This window comes from Cherax quadricarinatus, unplaced genomic scaffold, assembly GCF_038502225.1.
Source record: "Cherax quadricarinatus isolate ZL_2023a unplaced genomic scaffold, ASM3850222v1 Contig1196, whole genome shotgun sequence".
Lineage (NCBI taxonomy): Eukaryota > Metazoa > Arthropoda > Malacostraca > Decapoda > Parastacidae > Cherax > Cherax quadricarinatus.
This window is the reverse complement of record NW_027196222.1, coordinates 42,077-64,725: the sequence shown is the minus strand read 5'-3', so window position 1 is coordinate 64,725 and position 22,649 is coordinate 42,077. Positions and strand designations below refer to the sequence as shown.

Below are 22,649 nucleotides of genomic sequence, written 5' to 3'. Positions count from 1 at the left end.
GAAACTCAGGACTACAAATTCGGTATGCTCTTAGGAAAAACCCGATGATGATGCCTCTTTTGGTCTTGGTATCTTGACTGGAATAGAAGTGTGTGAGATCATTTTTATTGGTGGGTTTCCGATAAACCTGAAATCTTAGGTTGTTGTCTACTTTGTGAATGAGGACGTCGAGGAAAGGTAGCTTGTCATTGGACTCTTCTTCTAGTGTAAACTGAATCGCTGGTTCAACTGCGTTGAGCCTTGCCTGAAGATCCCGTACATCAAAACGTTTTGGAGTTATTACGAGGACATCGTCCACGTAACGTAACCAAGTGACGCTTGAAGGGATGATGTTGGCGAAGTGTTCAGACTCTAGGTGTTCCATGTATAAGTTGGCTAGGACGGCACTTATTGGGGACCCCATTCCCATGCCGTAGGTTTGTTTGTAGAGCTTGTTATTGAAGGAAAAACAGTTGAAGTTAACACAGAGTTCAATCAAGTCAACAAAATCTCTCTTCACTACTTCTACACCTCCCACCAACACCCCTACTGCTACTGCTACGACCACCCCTCCCCCCACTTCCTTACCCACTTCATCCCCTTCCAAAGCTTCCACTTCCTCACAGCTTACCAAAACTTCCACTTCCTCTGCATCCACCTTCGCCCACTCCACCACAACCAAAACCTCATCCAGGTCCAACTCCACCTCCTCCAGACAAAATCCACTCAAACCTAAACCTACCCCAACTTCTAACGGACAGACCAAAGAACATAAAAACAGATCCATCTCTTCCTCCCCCTCCAGGAAACGGGTCCGTAGCACCTACAAACACACATCCACTGATGGCACCACTATCACGGGCTTTAATCCAAACTCCTCCCCCGACATTAACTTTGCTAAGACGAAACCATTAAATCACGTTTAAGGCGATTCAGTTCAACGTACGTTCTTACTTTACAATTAGACACCTACTGGCCGAGCTCCTTGAAGCAGAGAGGCCAGATATTGTTTTGCTAAACAGTACCTGCCTCAAAGCCCCTCAATGTATCCGCCATTATGGTTATACTGCACTACAGTCCCCCTATGATCCCCACGATGGGGTTGCCATCCTTGTCAATTCCAACATAAAACATGAATTTCTCCCAATCCCTTTTATTCACCAACACTGTCTTGCGGTCAGAATACACACCCACCTTGGCCCCTTTATCTTTTTCACCACCTATGCTCGCCCAAACACTACTCTCAACATACACGACCTCTCCTTAGTCTTCAACTACACCAACACACCAACTTACCAACTAGCTGACATGAATGCCAAACACACTGCCTTTCATCACACGAGTAACAACCAACTTGGTCACCAATTACTCAACTTCACAAACCATAAACACCTAATTCATCTTGGCCCAGACTTCAATACCTTCTTCAACCACACGGGCCAAGGCAATCCAGACATCATTCTGGCAAACCGAGCCAGTTCTCTATTTCAACACTACATCTCACCTGGCCCTATTACAGGCTCTGATCACATCCCAGTCATCTTACACATCTCCTCCAACCCTATCCTCATTCCAACCACACCTTCATTCTCCTACAAGAACGCTGACTGGGATGCTTTCAAACAACACATAGACAATATTAACCTCACCTATGACTACAACAACAAACCTATCTCTGACATCGATACTCAACTTGATCTCATCCAGGACACCATTACACAAGCAGCCAACATCGCAATACCAAAGAAAACTCACACCACTCGTTATTCCTTCAAACCGTCACTCAGAACAAGAAGACTAATTATCTGCTACCACAACCGCTTCCTCTACAACACACATAGATTTAATCAAGTCCGATTAGATCTCACTTACCTTAGAAACAACATTTTACACAGCTTAGACCAAGACCACAACAATCACTGGTCACGACTAATACAACAAGCGGACAGGCAGCGTGTTAAAAACACTAAAGCCTTCTGGAACTTTATCAAAAAAATCAGAGGCACTACTCCCACCAACAAATTCAAACACATCACCCACAACAACACACACATCTCAGACCCACAGGCTGCTACCAACATCTTCAAACACATCTGGGAGAACATCTTCCACGCTCACCCACCTCACCCTAACGTTATTCAACACATTCAGAACATAGAACACTGGAACACTGCACACACACAAGAAACAACACCAGACAGCCACATACATCTAGACACTCTTACCTCCTCCCAAGAACTCGACACTCCTTTCACCAACACAGACATTAAAACTCTCCTCAGACACCTTCCTCCAAAGGCTCCTGGTGCCTCTGGCACCAGGGCATCCTGTAGCATCTACTGCGTCCGGGAAAAAGGTTAGGTTTTGGTAGGAAGTGGAGGAGACTCTCCTCCACCACGATGCTGTGAACACTAACTCCAAGGCCGAGGGACTGATTACCTCATCTTTTGTATATAGTTCTACTGTCTTCCTATTATGTCCTAGAATCTGTATTGATAAAGCCACTGGATGGCGAAACGTCTACTACAATAAAGATATCCAGATGTTGCACATGTGTCTTAACTTTCAGAAGTCACCTTGAAGAGCATAACTTGATAAATGAATCTCAGCATGGATTCACGAGAGGTCGTTCCTGCCTGACAAACTTACTGACGTTCTTCAATAGAACATTTGAGGCAGTTGACAGTGATAAGGAATATGATATTGTTTATTTGGATTTTAGTAAAGCCTTCGACAGAGTACCTCACAAGAGACTCTTAAGAAAAGTGGCAGCTCATGGTATAGGAGGTAAAGTTCTAGCATGGATTGAGGCATGGCTTACCAATAGAAAGCAGAGAGTTACCATTAATGGAGTGAAATCTGAATGGGGATTAGTCACTAGTGGCGTTCCACAAGGATCAGTTTTAGGCCCTCTCTTGTTCATAATTTACATTAATGACCTTGATGAAGGGATTACTAGTGACATGAGTAAGTTTGCTGATGATACAAAGATAGGCCGTATAATTCACTCTGAGGAGGATATCAATGAACTCCAGGACGATTTGAACAAATTAATGTCTTGGTCTGAGAAATGGCAGATGAAGTTTAATGTGGATAAGTGTAAGGTACTTGCCCTTGGTAATGAAAATAACCCTCGAAGCTATAATCTAGGTGAAGTAGAGCTTGGTCATACAGAATGTGAAAAAGACTTGGGAGTCATGGTAAGCAGAAATCTAAAGCCAAGACAGCAGTGCCTCAGTGTGCGCAACAAGGCCAACAGATTACTTGGATTTATCTCAAGAAGTATAAGTAACAGAAGTTCAAAAGCTATTTTACAGCTCTATACATCACTAGTGAGGCCTCATTTAGATTATGCTGCTCGGTTTTGGTCCCCTTACTACAGGATGGACATAGACTCATTAGAGAACATACAGAGAAGAATGACTAAAATGATTTACTGTGTAAGGAACCTCCCGTATGAAGATAGACTTAAAGCCTTAAATCTCCACTCTCTGGAGAGGCGTAGAGTTGTTTCTTGAGTAGCTTTAGGTAGATGTCGTTTTGATAAGGACCTGCCTCGTATGGGCCAGTAGGCCTTCTGCAGTGTTCCTACATTCTTATGTTCTTATGTTCTTATGAGGGGAGATATCATTGAAGTGTATAAGTGGATGACGGGCATAAACAAGGGAGACATTAATAAAGTACTGAGGGTGTCGAACCAGGTAAGAACCAGGAATAATGGATTTAAGTTGGATAAATTTAGATTTAGAAAGGACATAGGTAAGTACTGGTTTTCTAACAGAGTTGTAGATGCGTGGAACAGTCTTCCCAGTGGGGTGATAGAGGCTAGGACCTTGGGTAGCTTTAAGAAGAGACTGGACAAATATATGAGCGGGAGGGGCTGGGTTTGATTGGTGTTGGGGGGTGCGGGAGTTGTTTCTTGAGTAGCTTTAGGTAGATGTCGTTTTGATAAGGACCTGCCTCGTATGGGCCAGTAGGCCTTCTGCAGTGTTCCTACATTCTTATGTTCTTATGTTCTTAGGTAAGACACATATGCAACAGTTAGACAACTTTATTCCGAAACGTTTCGCCTACACAGTAGGCTTCTTCAGTCGAATACAGAAAGTAGGCAGGAACAGTAGAGATGTGAAGACGATGTAATCAGTCCATCACCCTTGTAGTCGTAGAATTTGAGGTTGTCAGTCCCTCAGCCTGGAGAAGTTCACCATTTTGATGTTCATCTTGTCAAACACTGCAACACATGGCATCTTGGTACAGAAAACACCTTGGACAAGCTTTTCAAGTGAGAAGTGTTGGATCTGAGAGGGACATGACCTCTCAGTGGTTACATTCTCACTACTACTACTACTACTCTGCACCTCTCCTTCCGACAGTATTTAAGTCTCCGCACTGTCGCTTGATCTTCAGATAGCTCCTGACTATGGAACTGAACTTCTCCAGGCCGAGGGACTGACAACCTCAAATTCTACGACTACAAGGGTGATGGACTGATTACATCGTCTTCACATCTCTACTGTTCCTGCCTACTTTCTGTATTCGACTGAAGAAGCCTACTGTGTAGGCGAAACGTTTCGGAATAAAGTTGTCTAACTGTTGCATATGTGTCTTACCTAATTCTTGGGCACGACCTACTTCAACATTGAACAAATGTGACACCTCTCCTGCCAACGGTTTATAAGCTCCTTCTCAGCACGTATGCCGTATTCTATTAAAGATTGATGGACTGACCACATCGACTCAAGGTTGAGGGACTGATTACCTCATTCTCCTCCTGTTCTTCAAGATTCTCCTTTGAATGGACTGATGAAGCCACTGTGTGGCGAAACGTTTCCTCAATAAAGATACCCAAGAGTTGCACATGTGTCTAATTTATCAACTTAAGAGTCTTCAATCTTTCTTCATAAGGAAGATTTCTAATGCTATGTATTAATTTAGTCATCCTACGCTGAATGTTTTCTAACGAATTTATGTCCATTCTGTAATATGGAGACCAGAATTGAGCTGCATAATCTAGGTGAGGCCTTACTAATGATGTATAAAGCTGCAGTATGACCTCTGGACTTCTGTTGCTTACACTTCTTGATATAAATCCCAGTAATCTATTTGCCTTATTACGTACGCTTAGGTATTGCTGTCTTGGTTTAAGGTTGCTGCTTACCATAACCCCCAAGTCCTTTTCGCAATCTGTATGGCTAAGTTCTACATTATTTAACTTATAAGTGCTAGGGTTATGGACACTCCCGAGCTTCAGAACCTTGCATTTATCTACATTGAACTGCATCTGCCACTTTTCTGACCAAGAGTAGAGTTTGTCTAAATCTTCCTGAAGTTCCCTAACATCTACGTTTGAATCAATTATCCTACCTATCTTCGTGTCATCGGCGAATTTGCTCATATCACTAGTAATTCCTTCATCAAGATCATTGATATATATTATAAACAACAACGGGCCCAAGACTGATCCCTGTGGAACGCCACTTGTTACTGATCCCCACTCGGATTTAACCCCATTTATGGACACTCTTTGCTTCCTGTCTGTGAGCCATGATTCGATCCACCATGATGCTGTAAACACCACCTCCAAGGCTGAGGGACTGATTACCTCATCTTTTGTATCTAGAGGTGGTAGTAGTAGTAGTGGAACTAAGGTGGTGAGACGAATGGCTAGAGAGGGACCTGCTGACATCCTCAATGCCTCCCTTGCCTCTGGATTCTTCCCTTCCCTCTTCAAAGCTGCTCCTGCTATCCTCCTTCCTAAACCCAATAAAGACCACTCTGACCCCAGAAACTATCGCCCTATCAGCCTCCTCGAAACTTTAGGAAAACTCTTTGAAAAACTCATTAATCATCGCCTTCGCAGATACCTGGAACACAATTCTCCACTTTCAGATGGCCAGTTTGGCTTCAGAACACACAGATCCACACAGGATGCCGTTAACACCATTCTCAACTACATCCACATCAACACAAAACAAAGAAACAGGACAGCCCTGGTTGCAAAAGACGTTGAAAAAGCCTTTGACACTGTCTGGCACCAAGTGCTCAAGTATAAACTCTGCACTAACTTCAACCTGCCTCTCAATACTCGTAAACTCCTCTGCAACTTCCTAGATGGCCGTACCATGAGAATAAAATTCCAAGGCTGTTACTCTGACTACTTCACACTAAATGCCGGAGTACCCCAGGGATCTGTCCTCTCCCCTACCCTCTACATTTTATACACTAACGACATTCCAACACCTGTACACCACAACTCCATCACACTAGCCTATGCAGACGACATTACACAACTTATCACTCATGCCAATACAGATACACTCACACACAAAACACAAAATGAGGTCGACAGGATAGCCATCTGGGAACAAAAATGGAGGATCAAAACCAATGCAGCTAAATCCAGCATTACATACTTTAACTACAGGAAACGTGATCCTCCATTACCTGTCGAACTCAGAACAGCTGACACCCGCACTTACTTCCCTATCACACAATCTGTCACTGTCCTTGGCGTTAATCTTGACTACCTTCTTCGTTTACATGGACACATTCACTCAAGGCATGCAATAGCTAGTAAGGCCCTTGCAGGCCTCTACAAACTGAAACATGCCTGTCAACGCACCAAACTACACCTCTACAAATCCCTAATACGTCCTCTGATAACTTACTCTCCTCTAGCCCTCTCTCTTGCATCAAAAACAAACTTACTTAAACTGCAGCGTGTCCAGAACAAGGCACTGCGCTGGGTGCTTGATGTCGGATGGGAGGACTTCGCCACAAGCGATTCTCTCCATGCCCAGTTAGACATCCCTGCGCTGAATCTGCACTGGAAGACGCTCAGTGACAGACAGATAGATAAACTTGAGACACGACATGACTACTGGACCTCTCTCCTTGACGAAGACATTCGCAGACCCACAAACCAACACAACCTTTTCTACTCCTTGCATGATCCTGCTCCTAACCCTATTTACAAATAACCTTAGATTCGCTGACAGGTACCTTCTATGACAGGTACTATTCTCTGACCCATATTCGCCTTAGCTTTTGGGTTAAGACATGGCCCAGTTCTACACTCCTCTCTAGCGCTAAACGTCGCATGTCCCTTCTTCCCCGCTCACCCCACCGGAGTCCCAACAGAAGAGCCTGAATTTCTCTTCTCAGTATCTGTCCCACGATCTCCTTCGCTGCTGGGTTAAGCCCTGGCTCTATTTCTACGACTAAGAACACTCCTCTCCAGCACTATTCTTCGTCTGTCCCGTCTTCCCCTCTCGTCCCATTTGGGATCTTACCTGAACTTTCGTTCGTTCGTTCACCCCAGGTAGATCTGTTTGTGACTTGAAAAAGCCCACTGTGTGGGCGAAACGTAGTCAATAAAGGATCACATTATACTGCATATGTGTTTATATTTCCAAGTCTATCTTCATACGGGAGGTTCCTTACACAGTAAATCATTTTAGTCATTCTTCTCTGTATGTTCTCTAATGAGTCTATGTCCATCCTGTAGTAAGGGGACCAAAACCGAGCAGCATAATCTAAATGAGGCCTCACTAGTGATGTATAGAGCTGTAAAATAGCTTTTGAACTTCTGTTACTTATACTTCTTGAGATAAATCCAAGTAATCTGTTGGCCTTGTTGCGCACACTGAGGCACTGCTGCCTTGGCTTTAGATTTCTGCTCACCATGACTCCCAAGTCAAGACCTTATTAATATCCCCTTTATTAATACCTATCTTCCACTTATACACTTCGATCAGGTCTCCCCTCATTCTTCGTCTAACAAGTGAATGTAACTTAAGAGTCTTCAATCTTTCTTCATAAGGAAGATTTCTAATGCTATGTATTAATTTAGTCATTCTACGCTGAATGTTTTCTAACGAATTTATGTCCATTCTGTAATATGGAGACCAGAACTGAGCTACATAATCTAGGTGAGGCCTTACTAATGATGTATAAAGCTGCAGTATGACTCTGGACTTCTGTTGCTTTACCACTGGACTTCTGTTGCTTCAGAAAAGATTTTGAGGCTGTTGATCGCGATAAAGAATTTGATATTATTTACTCATAGTTTAGTAAGCCTTTTGATAGAGTTCCACACCAAAGACTGTTAAACAAAGTGGCAGCTCAGTCTTAGGCATGTTGTTGTTTATAATATATATCAATGATCTTGAGGGAATTACTAGTGAAATGAGCAAATTCGCTGATGACACAAAGATGGGTAGGATAATTGATTTAAACTCTGATAGCTCTCTTCGTTACCCCAGTCAACAGATGATAAGTGTTCTCTAAGCCCATCGTAATCTGCTAAGCAAAAATCTGGGACTGTTACTGAGTTATCCCTACTATTATACTTCCATTCAATGCTAAATGTAATTGATTTGTGGTCGCTAGCACCCAGTTCCTCTGAAACTTCTAAATTATTAACAAGGGATTCCTTGTTTGCCAGAACTAAGTCAAGCAGGTTATTTCCCCTTGTAGGTTCTGTCACAAACTGGTTCAAGAAACAATTCCAAACCACTTCTAAAAAGTCGTTAGATTCTAAATTCCCAGTCAGAAAATTCCAATCAGTATTACTAAAGTTCTACAGTTAAGTCCCCTAGAATTACTGTCTCCTCTTCCTGTCCCTAAGACAAAATGCCCTATCCATAAATTTCACTTGACTGTCCCCAACTAAAACAATGTTCTTATCGTCACTGGTGGAGTTCATAGTTACGTTCTCAATGGTCTTCATTGGGGTTTCAAGGGTTGTTGACTCACCCTCCTCTGCCAATGATTCCTTGGTACTCATTGTGACGTTTCCAGTAGACAACACACATTCGTCGGATAGCACTGAAAATGGATTGGAAGTCTCACCAGCAGTCTTCTGGATCTTCCTTGTTTCCGCCACTCCAACAGTCTTCTTGATTTTCAGCTTCATTCCATGTTGGCCGGCCACTGACCTGGTTCCTCTCTTGACCTGAGGACTCACAACAGGAGGATTACTTTGAATCCTCTTGTTTTCCTCCGTCAATTGCTGTATCTCAAGCTTAGCAACCCTATGCTCCTCTTTTAGCTGCTGGTAGAGTTGCTCAAGAGAGGACATCTTGTGCAGATTCACAGAGAACACACTGGACAGATCTTCACAGAGCTAAGTACAGGTCACCACTGAGCTAAGTGACTAAGACATTAATTTGTCCAAATCCTCCTGGAGTTCATTAGAATCCTCCTCAGAATGGTTCATATGGCTTATCTTTGCATCATCAGCAAATTTGCTCATGTCACTTGTAATTCCTTCATCAAGGTCATTAATGTAAATTATGAACAACAGAGGGCCCAAAACTGATCCTTGTGGAATGCCACTAGTGACTAATCCCCATTCAGATTTCACTCCATTAATGGAAACTCTGCATTCTATTGGTAAGCCATGCCTCTATCCATGCTAGAACTTTACCTCCTATACCATGAGCTGCCACTTTTCTTAAGAGTCTCTTATGAGGTACACTATCGAAGGCTTTACTAAAATCCAAATAAACAATATCACATTCTTTATCACTGTCTACTTCCTGAAATGTTCTATTGAATTATTATTATTATTATTATAATCAAGGGGGAAGCGCTAAACCCGGAGGATTATACAGCGCCTGGGGGGGGATGTGGAAGGCATTCAGGCTTAATTCGGGGAACTGGAGCACAGATCCAATTCCCTAAATCAAGAGCCCCTCACCAACATCAAGGAACCTTCCTTGAGGGGGTTCTATTGAAGAACGTCAGTAAATTTGTTAGGCAGGAACGACCTCTCGTGAACCCATGCTGAGATTCATTAACCAAATTATGCTCTTCAAGGTGATTTCTAATAATGTCAGCTATAATTGATTCTAATAATTTGCCCACTATAGATGTCAGGCTTATTGAACGGTAATTTGTAGTGGAAGGAAGGCGGGGTAGGGGTCGGCCTAGGAAAGGTTGGAGGGAGGGGGTAAAGGAGGTTTTGTGTGCGAGGGGCTTGGACTTCCAGCAGGCATGCGTGAGCGTGTTTGATAGGAGTGAATGGAGACAAATGGTTTTTAATACTTGACGTGCTGTTGGAGTGTGAGCAAAGTAACATTTATGAAGGGGTTCAGGGAAACCGGCAGGCCGGACTTGAGTCCTGGAGATGGGAAGTACAGTGCCTGCACTCTGAAGGAGGGGTGTTAATGTTGCAGTTTAAAAACTGTAGTGTAAAGCACCCTTCTGGCAAGACAGTGATGGAGTGAATGATGGTGAAAGTTTTTCTTTTTCGGGCCACCCTGCCTTGGTGGGAATAGGCCAGTGTGATAATAAAAATAAAATAAAATAATTTGAAGGAATGGACTTATCCCCTGATTTGAATATAGGAACCACATTAGCCATCTTCCACATCTCTGGCACAACACCAGTAAGGATGGACGCATTAAACACACTCATTAATGGCTGACTAAGTTCCATCTTGCATTCGTAATGGAGGAACACTGCAAAAGGCTTACTGGCCCATATAAGAACACAAGAACATAAGATAAAAGGAACACTGCAGCAGGCCTGTTGGCCCATACTAGGCAAGTTCTTCACAATCTGTCCCACTAACAAAATATTTGCCCAACCTAATTTTCAGTGCTACCCAAGCATTGAAAATTAGTCGACTCAGGCTCACTATCATTATAGTATGCTCCTCAGTGACGAATTCATTTAACTGACGTGGTCTTAAGCACGGAACCCCATCATTAAGTGAGGAGAGGCTGTATTATTATGGAGGACTATAAACATTTTCAGAGGCACAGATAATTTTTGCATATAATTAACTTGGCTTCTCTAAGCTTCACTAAGTGGCCCTGATTGCCCCAGTGTTGGCTATGGGTATAGTGAGAAATCACCTCATCACCCAAAATTAACCAGACAAACCATACCTAACCACTACCAGTTTCTCAAAAGCTATTCATATTGTACTGATGAATGCTCAACCACTTACTACATTGAAATTAGCATGTCTGTTCTTTTCACTGTTTTAAATAGTAAATTGTAATACAGTACATCATAATGTAAATTGCTCCATTGTACAGTGGACCCCCGGTTAACAATATTTTTTCACTCCAGAAGTATGTTCAGGTGCCAGTACTGACCGAATTTGTTCCCATAAGAAATATTGTGAAGTAGATTAGTCCATTTCAGACCCCCAAACATACACATACAAACGCACTTACATAAATACACTTACATAATTGGTCGCATTCAGAGGTGATCGTTATGCGGGGATCCACTGTATTACCAAAATTTCACTGTTTTAAATAGTACTAAACTGTAAGACATCACACTGTAAATTGTTTTAAATTGTTACATTGTAATACTGTAATCTTTATTAACTAATTCAGTTGTATAAAAAGTCTGAACTAGACTTACTGTACTAGCATCACCTGATATAATATTAAATTCTCCGGTACTCACTCTAACTCATCTAATGACCATATGAACTAAGTATTATTGCCTTACTACTCTTAAGTTAATCTTTAAGTTTGCTCGAAATGCTCAGCATACAGAGGGGCTTTTGAGATATACACCCAACTACAGTGGACCCCCGCATAACGATTACCTCCGAATGCGACCAATTATGTAAGTGTATTTATGTAAGTGCGTTTGTACGTGTATGTTTGGGGGTCTGAAATGGACTAATCTACTTCATAATATTCCTTATGGGAACAAATTCGGTCAGTACTGGCACCTGAACATACTTCTGGAGTGAAAAAATATCATTAACCGGGGGTCCACTGTATTATAGTCCTCTGTACAACCATGTAATTTGTCAAAATAAAAAATCTATTCTAATCAAATAGTATGCAGAAAAAGACACACATACAGTTCAAGACATTTATTGAGGAAATATTTTTACAGTGACTTTTTTTATTACTAATACAGAGAAGTAGAGGAAACAGTATGTACAGTGGAGAAGGTCACGTGAGCATAGGATAAAAGTAACGTTAGAGGTAGCATATTGGTTAATATTTAAAAAGGTTGGACAAATACAAATAGGCCAGTAGGCTGTAGCGTTCTGTGGTTCAGCTTGTTTTTTTTTACAATGGAAGTAGCATACATGATGCTATTGGCTAGTTTCAGCTAAAGGCGTTGTCCAGGTTGGGTAAAGATTGATTTGCCAAGACTTTAGAAATGGTGTAGCTATCAGAATTTTGTAGGATGGTACTGGTTACTGCTATCATGGCTATCTTGGCTTCTACTAAACACTTTTGATGGAGTGGGTCATTTTCACATATAATTATTTTGGCTTCTTCAAATTTCATGAGGTGGCCCTGCCTGCTTCTGTGCTAGGCATAGGCATTGTCCCAGTTGCTGCTTTTGAACTCTCTCAGATTATTTTAATCAAAAAGAAGTGCTGAACCCACTAGGGTCATACAGCACTGCAGGGCAGTGGTTGTTCAGGGGTGGGGAGGATAACAGAGGTAGAGTTAGAAAGGGCTGTGAGGAGTGCTAAAGGAAGTATTATCAAAGTTTATGTGATAGAACAGTTGCCATCAGAAAGTTGAAGAGGGAGTCCGAGTCAAAGGTGGGACCATCAGCAAAGAGGGAAGATAAAGTAAGGGTGTTAAAGCGGTGATGATGTCAGAGGTAAATTCTGAGTGCTCGATGAAGGACAGGACAGTTCAACAGAATATGGCAAATTGAAACTGGAACCTGACAATTCTCAAAGAGTGGAACTGGGTGAGATACTCATGAGTAAGACAGGTTTGCCTGATGCGAAGATGGGAGAGCAATGCTGACACCAGCAACCTGAAGAATGGGAGCTGGGTCTAGAGAGTTTTTGCCACTCAATTTCTGTACCTTTTTCCAAACTGCACTCAGAGAGGAAGCCTAAGTAATGGTAGAAATATAACCCCACTAGAAATCGTGTTTAGCTTCACGGATGACATGACGAGCAACCACTCTTGCCCACTGTTATGTCCACATACTTCTTATCACATCCTCCACAAGGGATGATGTAGACTCCTACGCTGGTAATTGTCAGTTTGTCTATTTCTTACCAAATCTCTGATGGTGGTCAAAGAGTTTATAGCTATTTTAAGTTGATCGCTTCTCAATGTCAAAGATATGTTTGATGTTACATTGGTAACAAGTAGAACAATATAGTTGGCTGATGTTTCCATTTCAGTGTCACTGTTCCTGTTGAGAAAGTGTGATGCACATTTCCTGATTTTGGTGAAGAAGTACCTGGAGTTTACCTGGAGAGAGTTCCGGGGGTCAACGCCCCCACGGCCCGGTCTGTGACCAGGCCTCCTGGTGGATCAGCGCCTGATCAACCAGGCTGTTGCTGCTGGCTGCACGCAAACCAACGTACGAGCCACAGCCCGGCTGATCAGGAACTGACTTTAGGTGCTTGTCCAGTGCCAGCTTGAAGACTGCCAGGGGTCTGTTGGTAATCCCCCTTATGTGTGCTGGGAGGCAGTTGAACAGTCTCGGGCCCCTGACACTTATTGTATGGTCTCTTAACGTGCTAGTGACACCCCTGCTTTTCATTGGGGGGATGGTGCATCGTCTGCCAAGTCTTTTGCTTTCGTAGTGAGTGATTTTCGTGTGCAAGTTCGGTACTAGTCCCTCTAGGATTTTCCAGGTGTATATAATCATGTATCTCTCCCTCCTGTATTCCAGGGAATACAGGTTTAGGAACCTCAAGCGCTCCCAGTAATTGAGGTGTTTTATCTCCGTTATGCGTGCCGTGAGGAAGAGCAGTTTTCCATAAGAGAAGACTCACCTTAAGTACAATAATTTTGCTTAATATCAGAATAATTTATCTGCAGTATTTCGTAGTCCATTCCGATTTTTGGCCAACTTTACGAAAACAATTTTATGAACAAATAAATATAATACAGTATGTGTAATGAAGTACTCTGGAACAATCTTTGTACATTTTGAAAACTGCGAAAACTTATTTTTAGACTAAGGTACAATGCATCTTATTTTAGAAGACAATTATTTTTTGTACACACTACTGGTCATAGAGCATATTAAGTTCTATGTACTATTTTCTACTGGTAGTACACTATGTACATAACACTAGGATCCACTCCACCTTCTACTGGTAGAAGAGTACATCATGTATCACAACACTGATACCCTCTTTATGTTCTATTGGTAGCAGAGTACATGATGTACCACAACACTAGTACCCTATGTTCTTTTGGTAGCAGAGTACATCATGTACCACATCACTGGTACCTTTCCGCATTCAACTGGTAGCAGAGTACATCATGTAACACAGCACTGGTACTCTCTACATTCTGCTGGTAGAAGAGTACATCATGTACCACAACACTGGTACCCTCTCTACCATCTACCAGAAGTACAATACCATAACTGTCACAAGAAATTTACAGTACCACAATCCACATCAAAGTTACAGTACAATACGGCCTCTCCTCACTTAGCAACGTACTCGTTTACCGACAACTTGGACTTACGATGGGCTCGCTGACCAGTATGTATACCTAAATTATGTATATTAGAGCTGATTTCCTCTATTCTGTTTATTACAATACGTGGACCCTCGAATTTAGTCGTGCCTTTTCTGAATGCAAAACTATTTTTATTATCTACAAAATATATTTTCTGTTAATATTTTTGGGTGTCTGGAATGGTTTAATTGGATTTACATTATTTCCTATGGGAAATATTAACAAAAAATACATTTTATAGATAATAAAAATAGTTTTGCATACAGAAATGGCACGACTAAATTCGAGGGTCCACTTATACTGTACACTACTGTATAAAGATTTCAAAATATACTAAAAATGTTACATTATTAGAATCATGGGAGAGCGCTAAACTCGTAGGATTATAAAGCGCATGTGGGGGATATGGAAGGCATTCAGGCTCAATTTAGGGAACTGGAGCACAGATCCAATTCCCTTGATCAAGAGCCTCTCACCAGTATCAAGGAACCTCCCTTGAGGGGTAAAAATGTTATAATTGGTGCAAAAGTGACAATAAAACAATATCAAAGATGGTTGACATAAACCACTACCATTATAGTATGATCTTTGTTTAGCGACAAATTCGTTTACCGACGTGGTATTAGGAACAGAACTCCGTCGTTAAGTGAGGAGAGGCTGTATATGTTACAAGAGTGTTACTGTACCATAAGTTTCACAAGTGTTACAGTACCATAACTGTCACATGAAAGCTATGGTTTAGAAAGGTATGTAAACAAATAATGTTTGCTTATGTGTCTTTCTAAACCAACTTGTTGGTATTTATTACCAAGGTTTATACCACATGGAAGCTATAAATTGTTAAATTAATACATAATTGTGTAAGTGACTGCAAGAAGAGAATGTGTGCAGCATAATACAAAACTCTACTATATAGTCTTCTAGTCCAGAGTGCTCAAATTTTTGTGTATGTACAATTTTTATAACACACCAGCTGTCTTCCACTGAGGTAGGGTGACCCAAAAGAGAGGAAACAATTTTATCATTACTCACTCCATCACTGTCTTGGCAGAGGCAAGTTGATACTACAGTTCAGATGACCCTATGAACTGCAATTATCCGCACCCATCCTTCAGAGTACAGTCACTATACTCTGAAGGCGTACAGTCTTGCTCCATGGAACAAAACTCTTCTTCAGGCTGCAGGACTGACCATCTCAAAATGTCTTTAACCTTTAAACTGTCCAAATGTAGATTGACGTGCGTAGCACTCAGAACTTATATCTACGTTTTTTTTACATGTTTTCTAATGGAGAAAATAAAGGTAGGAGTGCAACGTACATGAACATAGATCTACGTTTGGACAGTTTAAGGGTTAAGGGTGATGGGCTGGTTACATCATCTTCACATCTCTTCTGCTTCTGCTAACTCCTCTGTACTTAACTGAAGAAGCCTGCTGTGTAGGCGAAACCTTTCGGAATAAAGATACCTAACTGTTGAATACGTCTTACCGACCTGTCGGTATTTTATATAATTTTCATATTCACTGCATCAATTGTATGATTCACCTCATCTATCACAAACCCATATACTGACAAGTCTGTGCCCAGTATCTGAACACATTTACTTGCTTCATACTCCTTTCCTTATATATCTAGTCTTTTAATGCCTATTTTTTTTTTTTTTACTCTTATCACCTTGCTCTTTCCTATGTTTACTATTTCCTACTTTTATATATCCTCCCAAATGCAACTTCTCTTCAGAATCTTCCAAAAAGAACTGTGCCATCAGCACAGTCTGCATCAAATTCATTAACTTTAACCCGTAAACAGTCCAAGCAGATCTACGTTCACATGTGTAGTGCTACAAAAGTAGATCTACGTTTTTTTTACATATTTTCAAATATAACAAAAAAAAAAGTAGATCGAAGTTTTTTTTACACATTTTCAAATGTAAAAAAAAAAAAAAGAAGATCTACTTTTTGTACATACTTTCAAATGTTTAAAAAATGTATATATACATTTGGACCGTTTACGGGTTAATCCCACACCTCTCAACACCCTACCTGGAGGCTATTCCGGGGATCAACGCCCCGCGGCCCGGTCCATGACCAGGCCTCCCACACACTTCTTTGACATCTCTATACATTACAGTGGTACCTTGGGATACGAACAGCTCAAAACTCAAACAATTATGTAAGTGTATTTTTGGGGGGTCTGAAATGGATTAATCTAATTTATATTATTCCTTATGGGAACAAATTTGTTTGGTAACAGTACTCGAACGGCCTTCTTGAACGAATTAAGTTCATACCCTGAGGTATCACTGTATATTTACATACCCTAATGTCCACAGTGAAAATCTTTATTCCACACATCTGCAACATCTGCCATATTGCTCAATTATCCATAAATACAAAAGTTACTTAAATTTTTCAGCTTTATAAATGTCTATTCTCAGAATTTTTTAAATAAACAAATTGACAAAAACAAAGTTTAAGATGGCATCTCTCCTATATGCAGTCTCATGTGTTTTAACAAAGTTGATTTATGAGAAAAAATACTTTGACACTCTGAACACTGATGTAGTTTAGCTCCAGCGTGAACTCTCAGGTGTTTTATTAAAAGTGACTTTTTTGAAACAGCCTTAAGGCACTTTGAACATTGATATGGTTTTTCTCCCGTGTGAATTCTTAAGTGTCTTAAAAGACATGCCTTCTTAGCAAATGCCTTCTTACATTCTGAACACTGATGTGGTTTCTCTCCTGTATGAACTCTCATGTGCCTAATGAGATTCTTTTTTTGGGAAAATTTTTTAAGACACTCGGAACACTGAAATGGCCTTTCATTTGTATGACTTCTCATGTGATCTGTTAGACTCGATTTCTGAGAAAACACTTTCTGACACTCTGTACAATGATATGGCTTCTCTCCTGTATGAATTCTTTGGTGTTCAGTTAAATGTGATTTCTGATAAAAGGCTTTCTGACATTCCGAACACTGGTATGCTTTCTCGCCTGTATGAATTCTCTGGTGATTTATCAGTCGTGATTTAAGAGAGAAGTCTTTTTGGCACTCCGAACACTGGTATGGTTTCTCTCCGGTATGAACTCGCAAGTGTCTTAACAGATCATTTTTCTGCGAAAAAAGCTTTTTACATTCTGAACACTGATGTGGTTTTTCTCTCGTATGGACACTTCTGTGACTTATTAAATTTGATTTATGGGAAAAGTCTTTCTGGCACTCTGGACATCGATATGGTTTCTCTCTTGTATGACTTCTCAAGTGATTGGTTAGGTACGATTTTCGAGAAAAAACCTTTTGACATTCCATGCACTGATGTGGCTTCTCTCCAGTGTGTATTCTAAGGTGATTTATCAGATGGGATTTCTGTGTGAAATCTTTCTGGCATTCTGAACACTGATATGGTTTCTCTCCTGTGTGAACTCTGAAGTGCCGTAATAGATCATTTTTGTGAGAAAATCTTTTCAGGCACTCTGAACACTGATATTGTTTCTCTTTTGTATGGACACTCATGTGATTATTTAGACTAGATTTCTGAGCAAATTCCTTCTGACATTCTGAACACTGATATGGTTTTTCTCCTGTATGAATCCTCAGGTGATTAATTAGGTGCGATTTATGAGGAAAGTCCTTTTGACATTTCGAACACTGATACGGTTTATTTCCAGTATGAGTTCTAAAGTGTATTGTGAGATTTGATTTATGAGTAAAGCTTTTTTGACATTCAGAACACTGATAGGGTTTCTCTCCAGTGTGAACTCTCATGTGACTTGTTAGATTCGACTTGTTGGAAAAGTTTCTTTGGCACACTGAGCACTGGTATGGTTTCTCTCCAGTATGAACTCGTAAGTGTTTTGTCAGATCTGACTTTTGGGAGAACTGTTTTGAACATTCTGAACACTGGTATTGCATCTCTACTGTATGAGCCCTCACGTGATGCAATAGATGGGATTTGTGTTATAAAACTATGTTTTGATGATCTGAACGCTGAGTTTGTGTGTAAACTATTATGTTTATTTAATAATTTATTAAATTGTGCCAAACTCCGAAGACTTAATCACTGTTGTATAACAGATGAGCGAACATCAGCAGAACACCAAAAGGTGAAGAGAATGCAAAGTCTATGGATAAAAAGAAACGTCTATCAATCTGAGACGGGAATGTGAGGGATAAAAAAGTCACCGGAATGTTTACAAAAGATGAATATTAAGAAGCTGCAAATTTAAACCCTCCCAAACAGGTATTTGAAAATGCCGATAATGAAATATCCGAAGAAATTAACAATAACTAAGAGTTAATAAATGATAAACTTAATTTCTGTAAGGTATGGCTCAGGAAAGGTGATATAACTGACATACTTCATAGAAAGCCCTTGGTTATGCAGAGATTTTTTTGGGCAGCCTAAAGTAACTTACAGCTATTTAGAACTGGAACTGGAATTTTTGCAAGAACAATCTTTTGGAAGGCTTAATTTGATAATTTGCTATAACATTTGTGGAGGTTATAATGAATGTTGTCAACAGGACCAGATGAGGTAATATCATTAGCCTGAGAAGAATGTGTAGCTGAACTATGTCAATCTCTCTGTAACATCAGTGAAATTTCTAAGAGCAAATTGGGTGACAAATGGAAAATGGCCCACATGCTGAAATTAAAAATGGGTAACAAGACGGATCCCCTGAAAATATATTAGACCAAAATTGTAATAGGTAGTGATAATATTGAGTTCATGCATATGAAAAGGCATATAAGCATGAAAATGTCCACAGATGAGCTAGGAAAAAGGCTCTCAGAGGTGATAAGGTTAAAAAAGGCTGATTGCAGTGGATTTGAAATCTTTGGGTGATAGGAATGAAAATCGAGACATGATAACCACTAACAAATCTATAAAAGCATGAAAAAAATGGATAAGCACTACTATCATCCTAAAAAAATAAGTTACATCTTCAATGAAATAAAGAAGTAACGAAACAGAATGGTTAAAACAATATAATGAGTTATGTGAGAAGACGGTAAATGCCACACGAGGAAGTTTTAATGCTACACGAGGAAGTTTTAATGCTACACGAGGAAGTTTTAATGCTACACGAGGAAGTTTTAATGCCACACGAGGAAGTTTTAATGCCACACGAGGAAGTTTTAATGCCACACGAGGAAGTTTTAATGCCACACGAGGAAGTTTTAATGCCACACGAGGAAGTTTTAATGCCACACAAGGAAGTTTTAATGCCACACGAGGAAGTTTTAATGCCACACGAGGAAGTTTTAATGCCACACGAGTTAGTTTTAATGCCACACGAGGAAGTTTTAATGCCACACGAGGAAGTTTTAATGCCACACGAGGAAGTTTTAATGCCACACGAGGAAGTTTTAATGCCACACGAGGAAGTTTTAATGCCACACGAGGAAGTTTTAATGCAACACGAGGAAGTTTTAATGCCACACGAGGAAGTTTTAAAAACTTTGCAGTAAATACTGAAAAGAGAACACCACGAGCAACGCTCTACTCTTGTATCTATAAAGAGGTAATTATGAAGGGTAATGTGGGGGTAAGGCAAAGAAGGACAAGAATGTAAAAGTCAATGATTATACAACTCTTAATAAACATATGTTTAAGTCTTGAATTTTGAGTTAAGTCAGATTTTATTAAGTATATTACATAATTTACTTAACTCAATATTTCATAATCTATTAGAAATATCCACGTGCTCCTGCACGACCGTCCACAGGATGGATGTGAGGTGCACAACAAACAACCCACTTCGGTGGCAAAATCTAAATACAATCTTTTCAATAATTCAGACTCCGTTTGTTAGTATCCATTAATATATTTCTTGAGGCACAGATTAATGTGTTGTATTACTAGATCACTTAGACACCGTCTAATGATATGATCTATCTATGGCTTTCAATTGTTCCTGGTGCAGAAAAAAGTCTGCATCACCAAGTAAGATAAGTTCTAATGTTAAACTTGCTTGCTAAGGTAAAAATTGATTGTGGCTCTTCTGTAGCCTGGCCAGTGTAATGGAACTTTTCAGCAAATGATTTCTGAACACATGATTATCCTAAGGGGTTACAACAGTGTACTGGCACAGTAAATAAAGTTACACCAGCTCCAGAATATTTTCCAAAAGGTCACTGAATGCTATAGCATTTCAAGGAAATACTGAAGTTAAAGTACTCTTGTTGGCATTTAATATTTAGTATTTCTGACAATGTACCGGGCATCACATCCCACATGGCTGACTCTGAGCTTCCGACACTTACTGGGTACTGGCATCTGTAATTCGTCTGTTGAAAAGATGAGCTGGAAAAAAAAGAACGAAAAATTAGCAGGATTATAATTAAACTGGAACTAAATGGTATACTACCGATAACAGTAAAAAAAAAAAAATGTGTGAAACAAACTTTTACTGGGACAATGTTTTGATCTGTTAATATCTTTATAAACTCATGGGAAAGAAGGAAGAGGTAAGATGAGTTAAATTACTGAGGTATGACAACTCTGGGCCAGTTAAACACTGCAAGAGATACATTAGTCAATGATATTTACCTGTTTCCTAGTTTCTGGGAAGCACACTTACCCAGACCAGTAATGATTCAGCAGCACTGACCAGTGCACCTCTAGCAGTACTTTTCTGACCCAATAATTTCATTCATTTCTTTCTCTTCCAATAAAGCCCTGAGTTACATTAAACATATAGAACACTGCTACTTTTTAAACAATTTCTATCATCCATTGCTTGATGACTGACATGGGCAGCAAGAATTGTTCATTAACCCTTTTGGGGTCGTTCCTGTTGTATCACGGTTTTGAAGCCAGTGTCGTTCCCATAATACAACGCCAAAATTCTAGCAGCTTCAAATTTGGCGGAAGAAAGCTGGTAGGCCTACATACGAGAGAATGGGTCTATGTGGTCAGTGTGTGCAGTATACAGAACATCAAGACACCCACAGTGTATTGTGGTAATACCATATCAGTACACCTTGTTTAACATGCCTTGTGGTAAGAAATACCTCACTCCCTGGTGAACTGGGAATCTTCTCTTCCCAAGTGATAGTTCTAACATATATGGAGATGATGTTACCATCAGCTGTTCACTTTCTGTCAGCTTCGTGCATCTCTATCTCGGTAAATACTGATGGCAAAATTTTTTAATTGTTTTATGACATTCGCAGAAATATTCTTAGCATTTTTGTAAGCAAAAAAATTATTTTTTTTTTAAATTCTTCAACCCTGAGAGCAAGTTCACGAGCAGGGGTCGCAACCTGAATGGGTTAAGCAATGTCTTCAACTCAGGGAGCAGACAAGCAGGCTTCCATGACCTCTGGTTGAAGACTGTCCTCACAGTGGCTCTTGCTCGTGTATACCATCTTGTACATATTCACTGCAAATACACCTACCATCCAACTTACGACCTGCTCAACATACGTCCACTCGACTTACGACCGTGCATCTGGCAGTAGGGCTAGGCCGGCTGATGCACAGCACTGTACAATATTTGACAATACTCGCGGCGGCAATGCGTCATGCAGGCAGCATCAGTTTGAGTAACCCTGCCCTATCAGCAGCATCAAACTGTATTAACTGTACTAACTGGACAGTAAATTTCACCATGGCCCCTAAGATGAAGTCTGAATCTTGCACTGGAGATTGTGGCAAGAAAGACTCTTACTCTCGAACTCTCTATTTTTCACTGTTGCACATAAACCTGTCTGTATCTGTCTGCCTGTATATCTGTCTGTATCTCTGTGTGTCTGTTTGTCTACTAGTGTGTCTGTCTTTCTATCTACCTGTGTGTCTGTCTTTCTGTGTGTCTGTCTTTCTGTCTACATGTGTCTGTCTTTCTGTCTACCTGTGTGTCTTTCTGTCTACCTGTGTCTGTCTTTATGTCTACCTGTGTCTGTCTGTCTACCTGTGTGTCTGTCTTTCTGTCTGTCTACCTGTGTGTCTGTCTTTCTGTCTGTCTGTCTACCTGTGTGTCTGTCTTTGTCTGCTTGTCTGTCTCAGAGCCACTCATTAAGAGTGTACTTGGTCTTGAAGACGCCATATTAATAATGATAACAATAATAATCACTGAGGTGCATTAAATGTGTATAAAACGTTAACATAGACATTTTGCTTAATCCATCTATGATTTTTTTTCAAAATTATATAATAAACATGCTACATAACATATATATTAACAAATATGAGATGTTTTTCTGGTCAGCTTGACAGT

General features: G+C 40.4%; 1 protein-coding gene across 1 annotated transcript in view; it reads right to left on the bottom strand.

Annotated features, from left to right (window-relative positions):
* Positions 1 to 11,818: 11,818 nt before the first annotated feature.
* LOC128699925 (zinc finger protein 84-like) overlaps positions 11,819 to 22,649 on the bottom strand; it is a 50,836-nt gene continuing 40,005 nt past the window's right edge. The window contains exon 2 of the mRNA XM_070080890.1: positions 11,819 to 20,734. Within this exon, the coding sequence (XP_069936991.1) occupies positions 16,900 to 18,339 (1,440 nt within the window). The 5' untranslated portion in view covers positions 18,340 to 20,734 and the 3' untranslated portion in view covers positions 11,819 to 16,899. The remainder of the gene's footprint in view (positions 20,735 to 22,649) is intronic.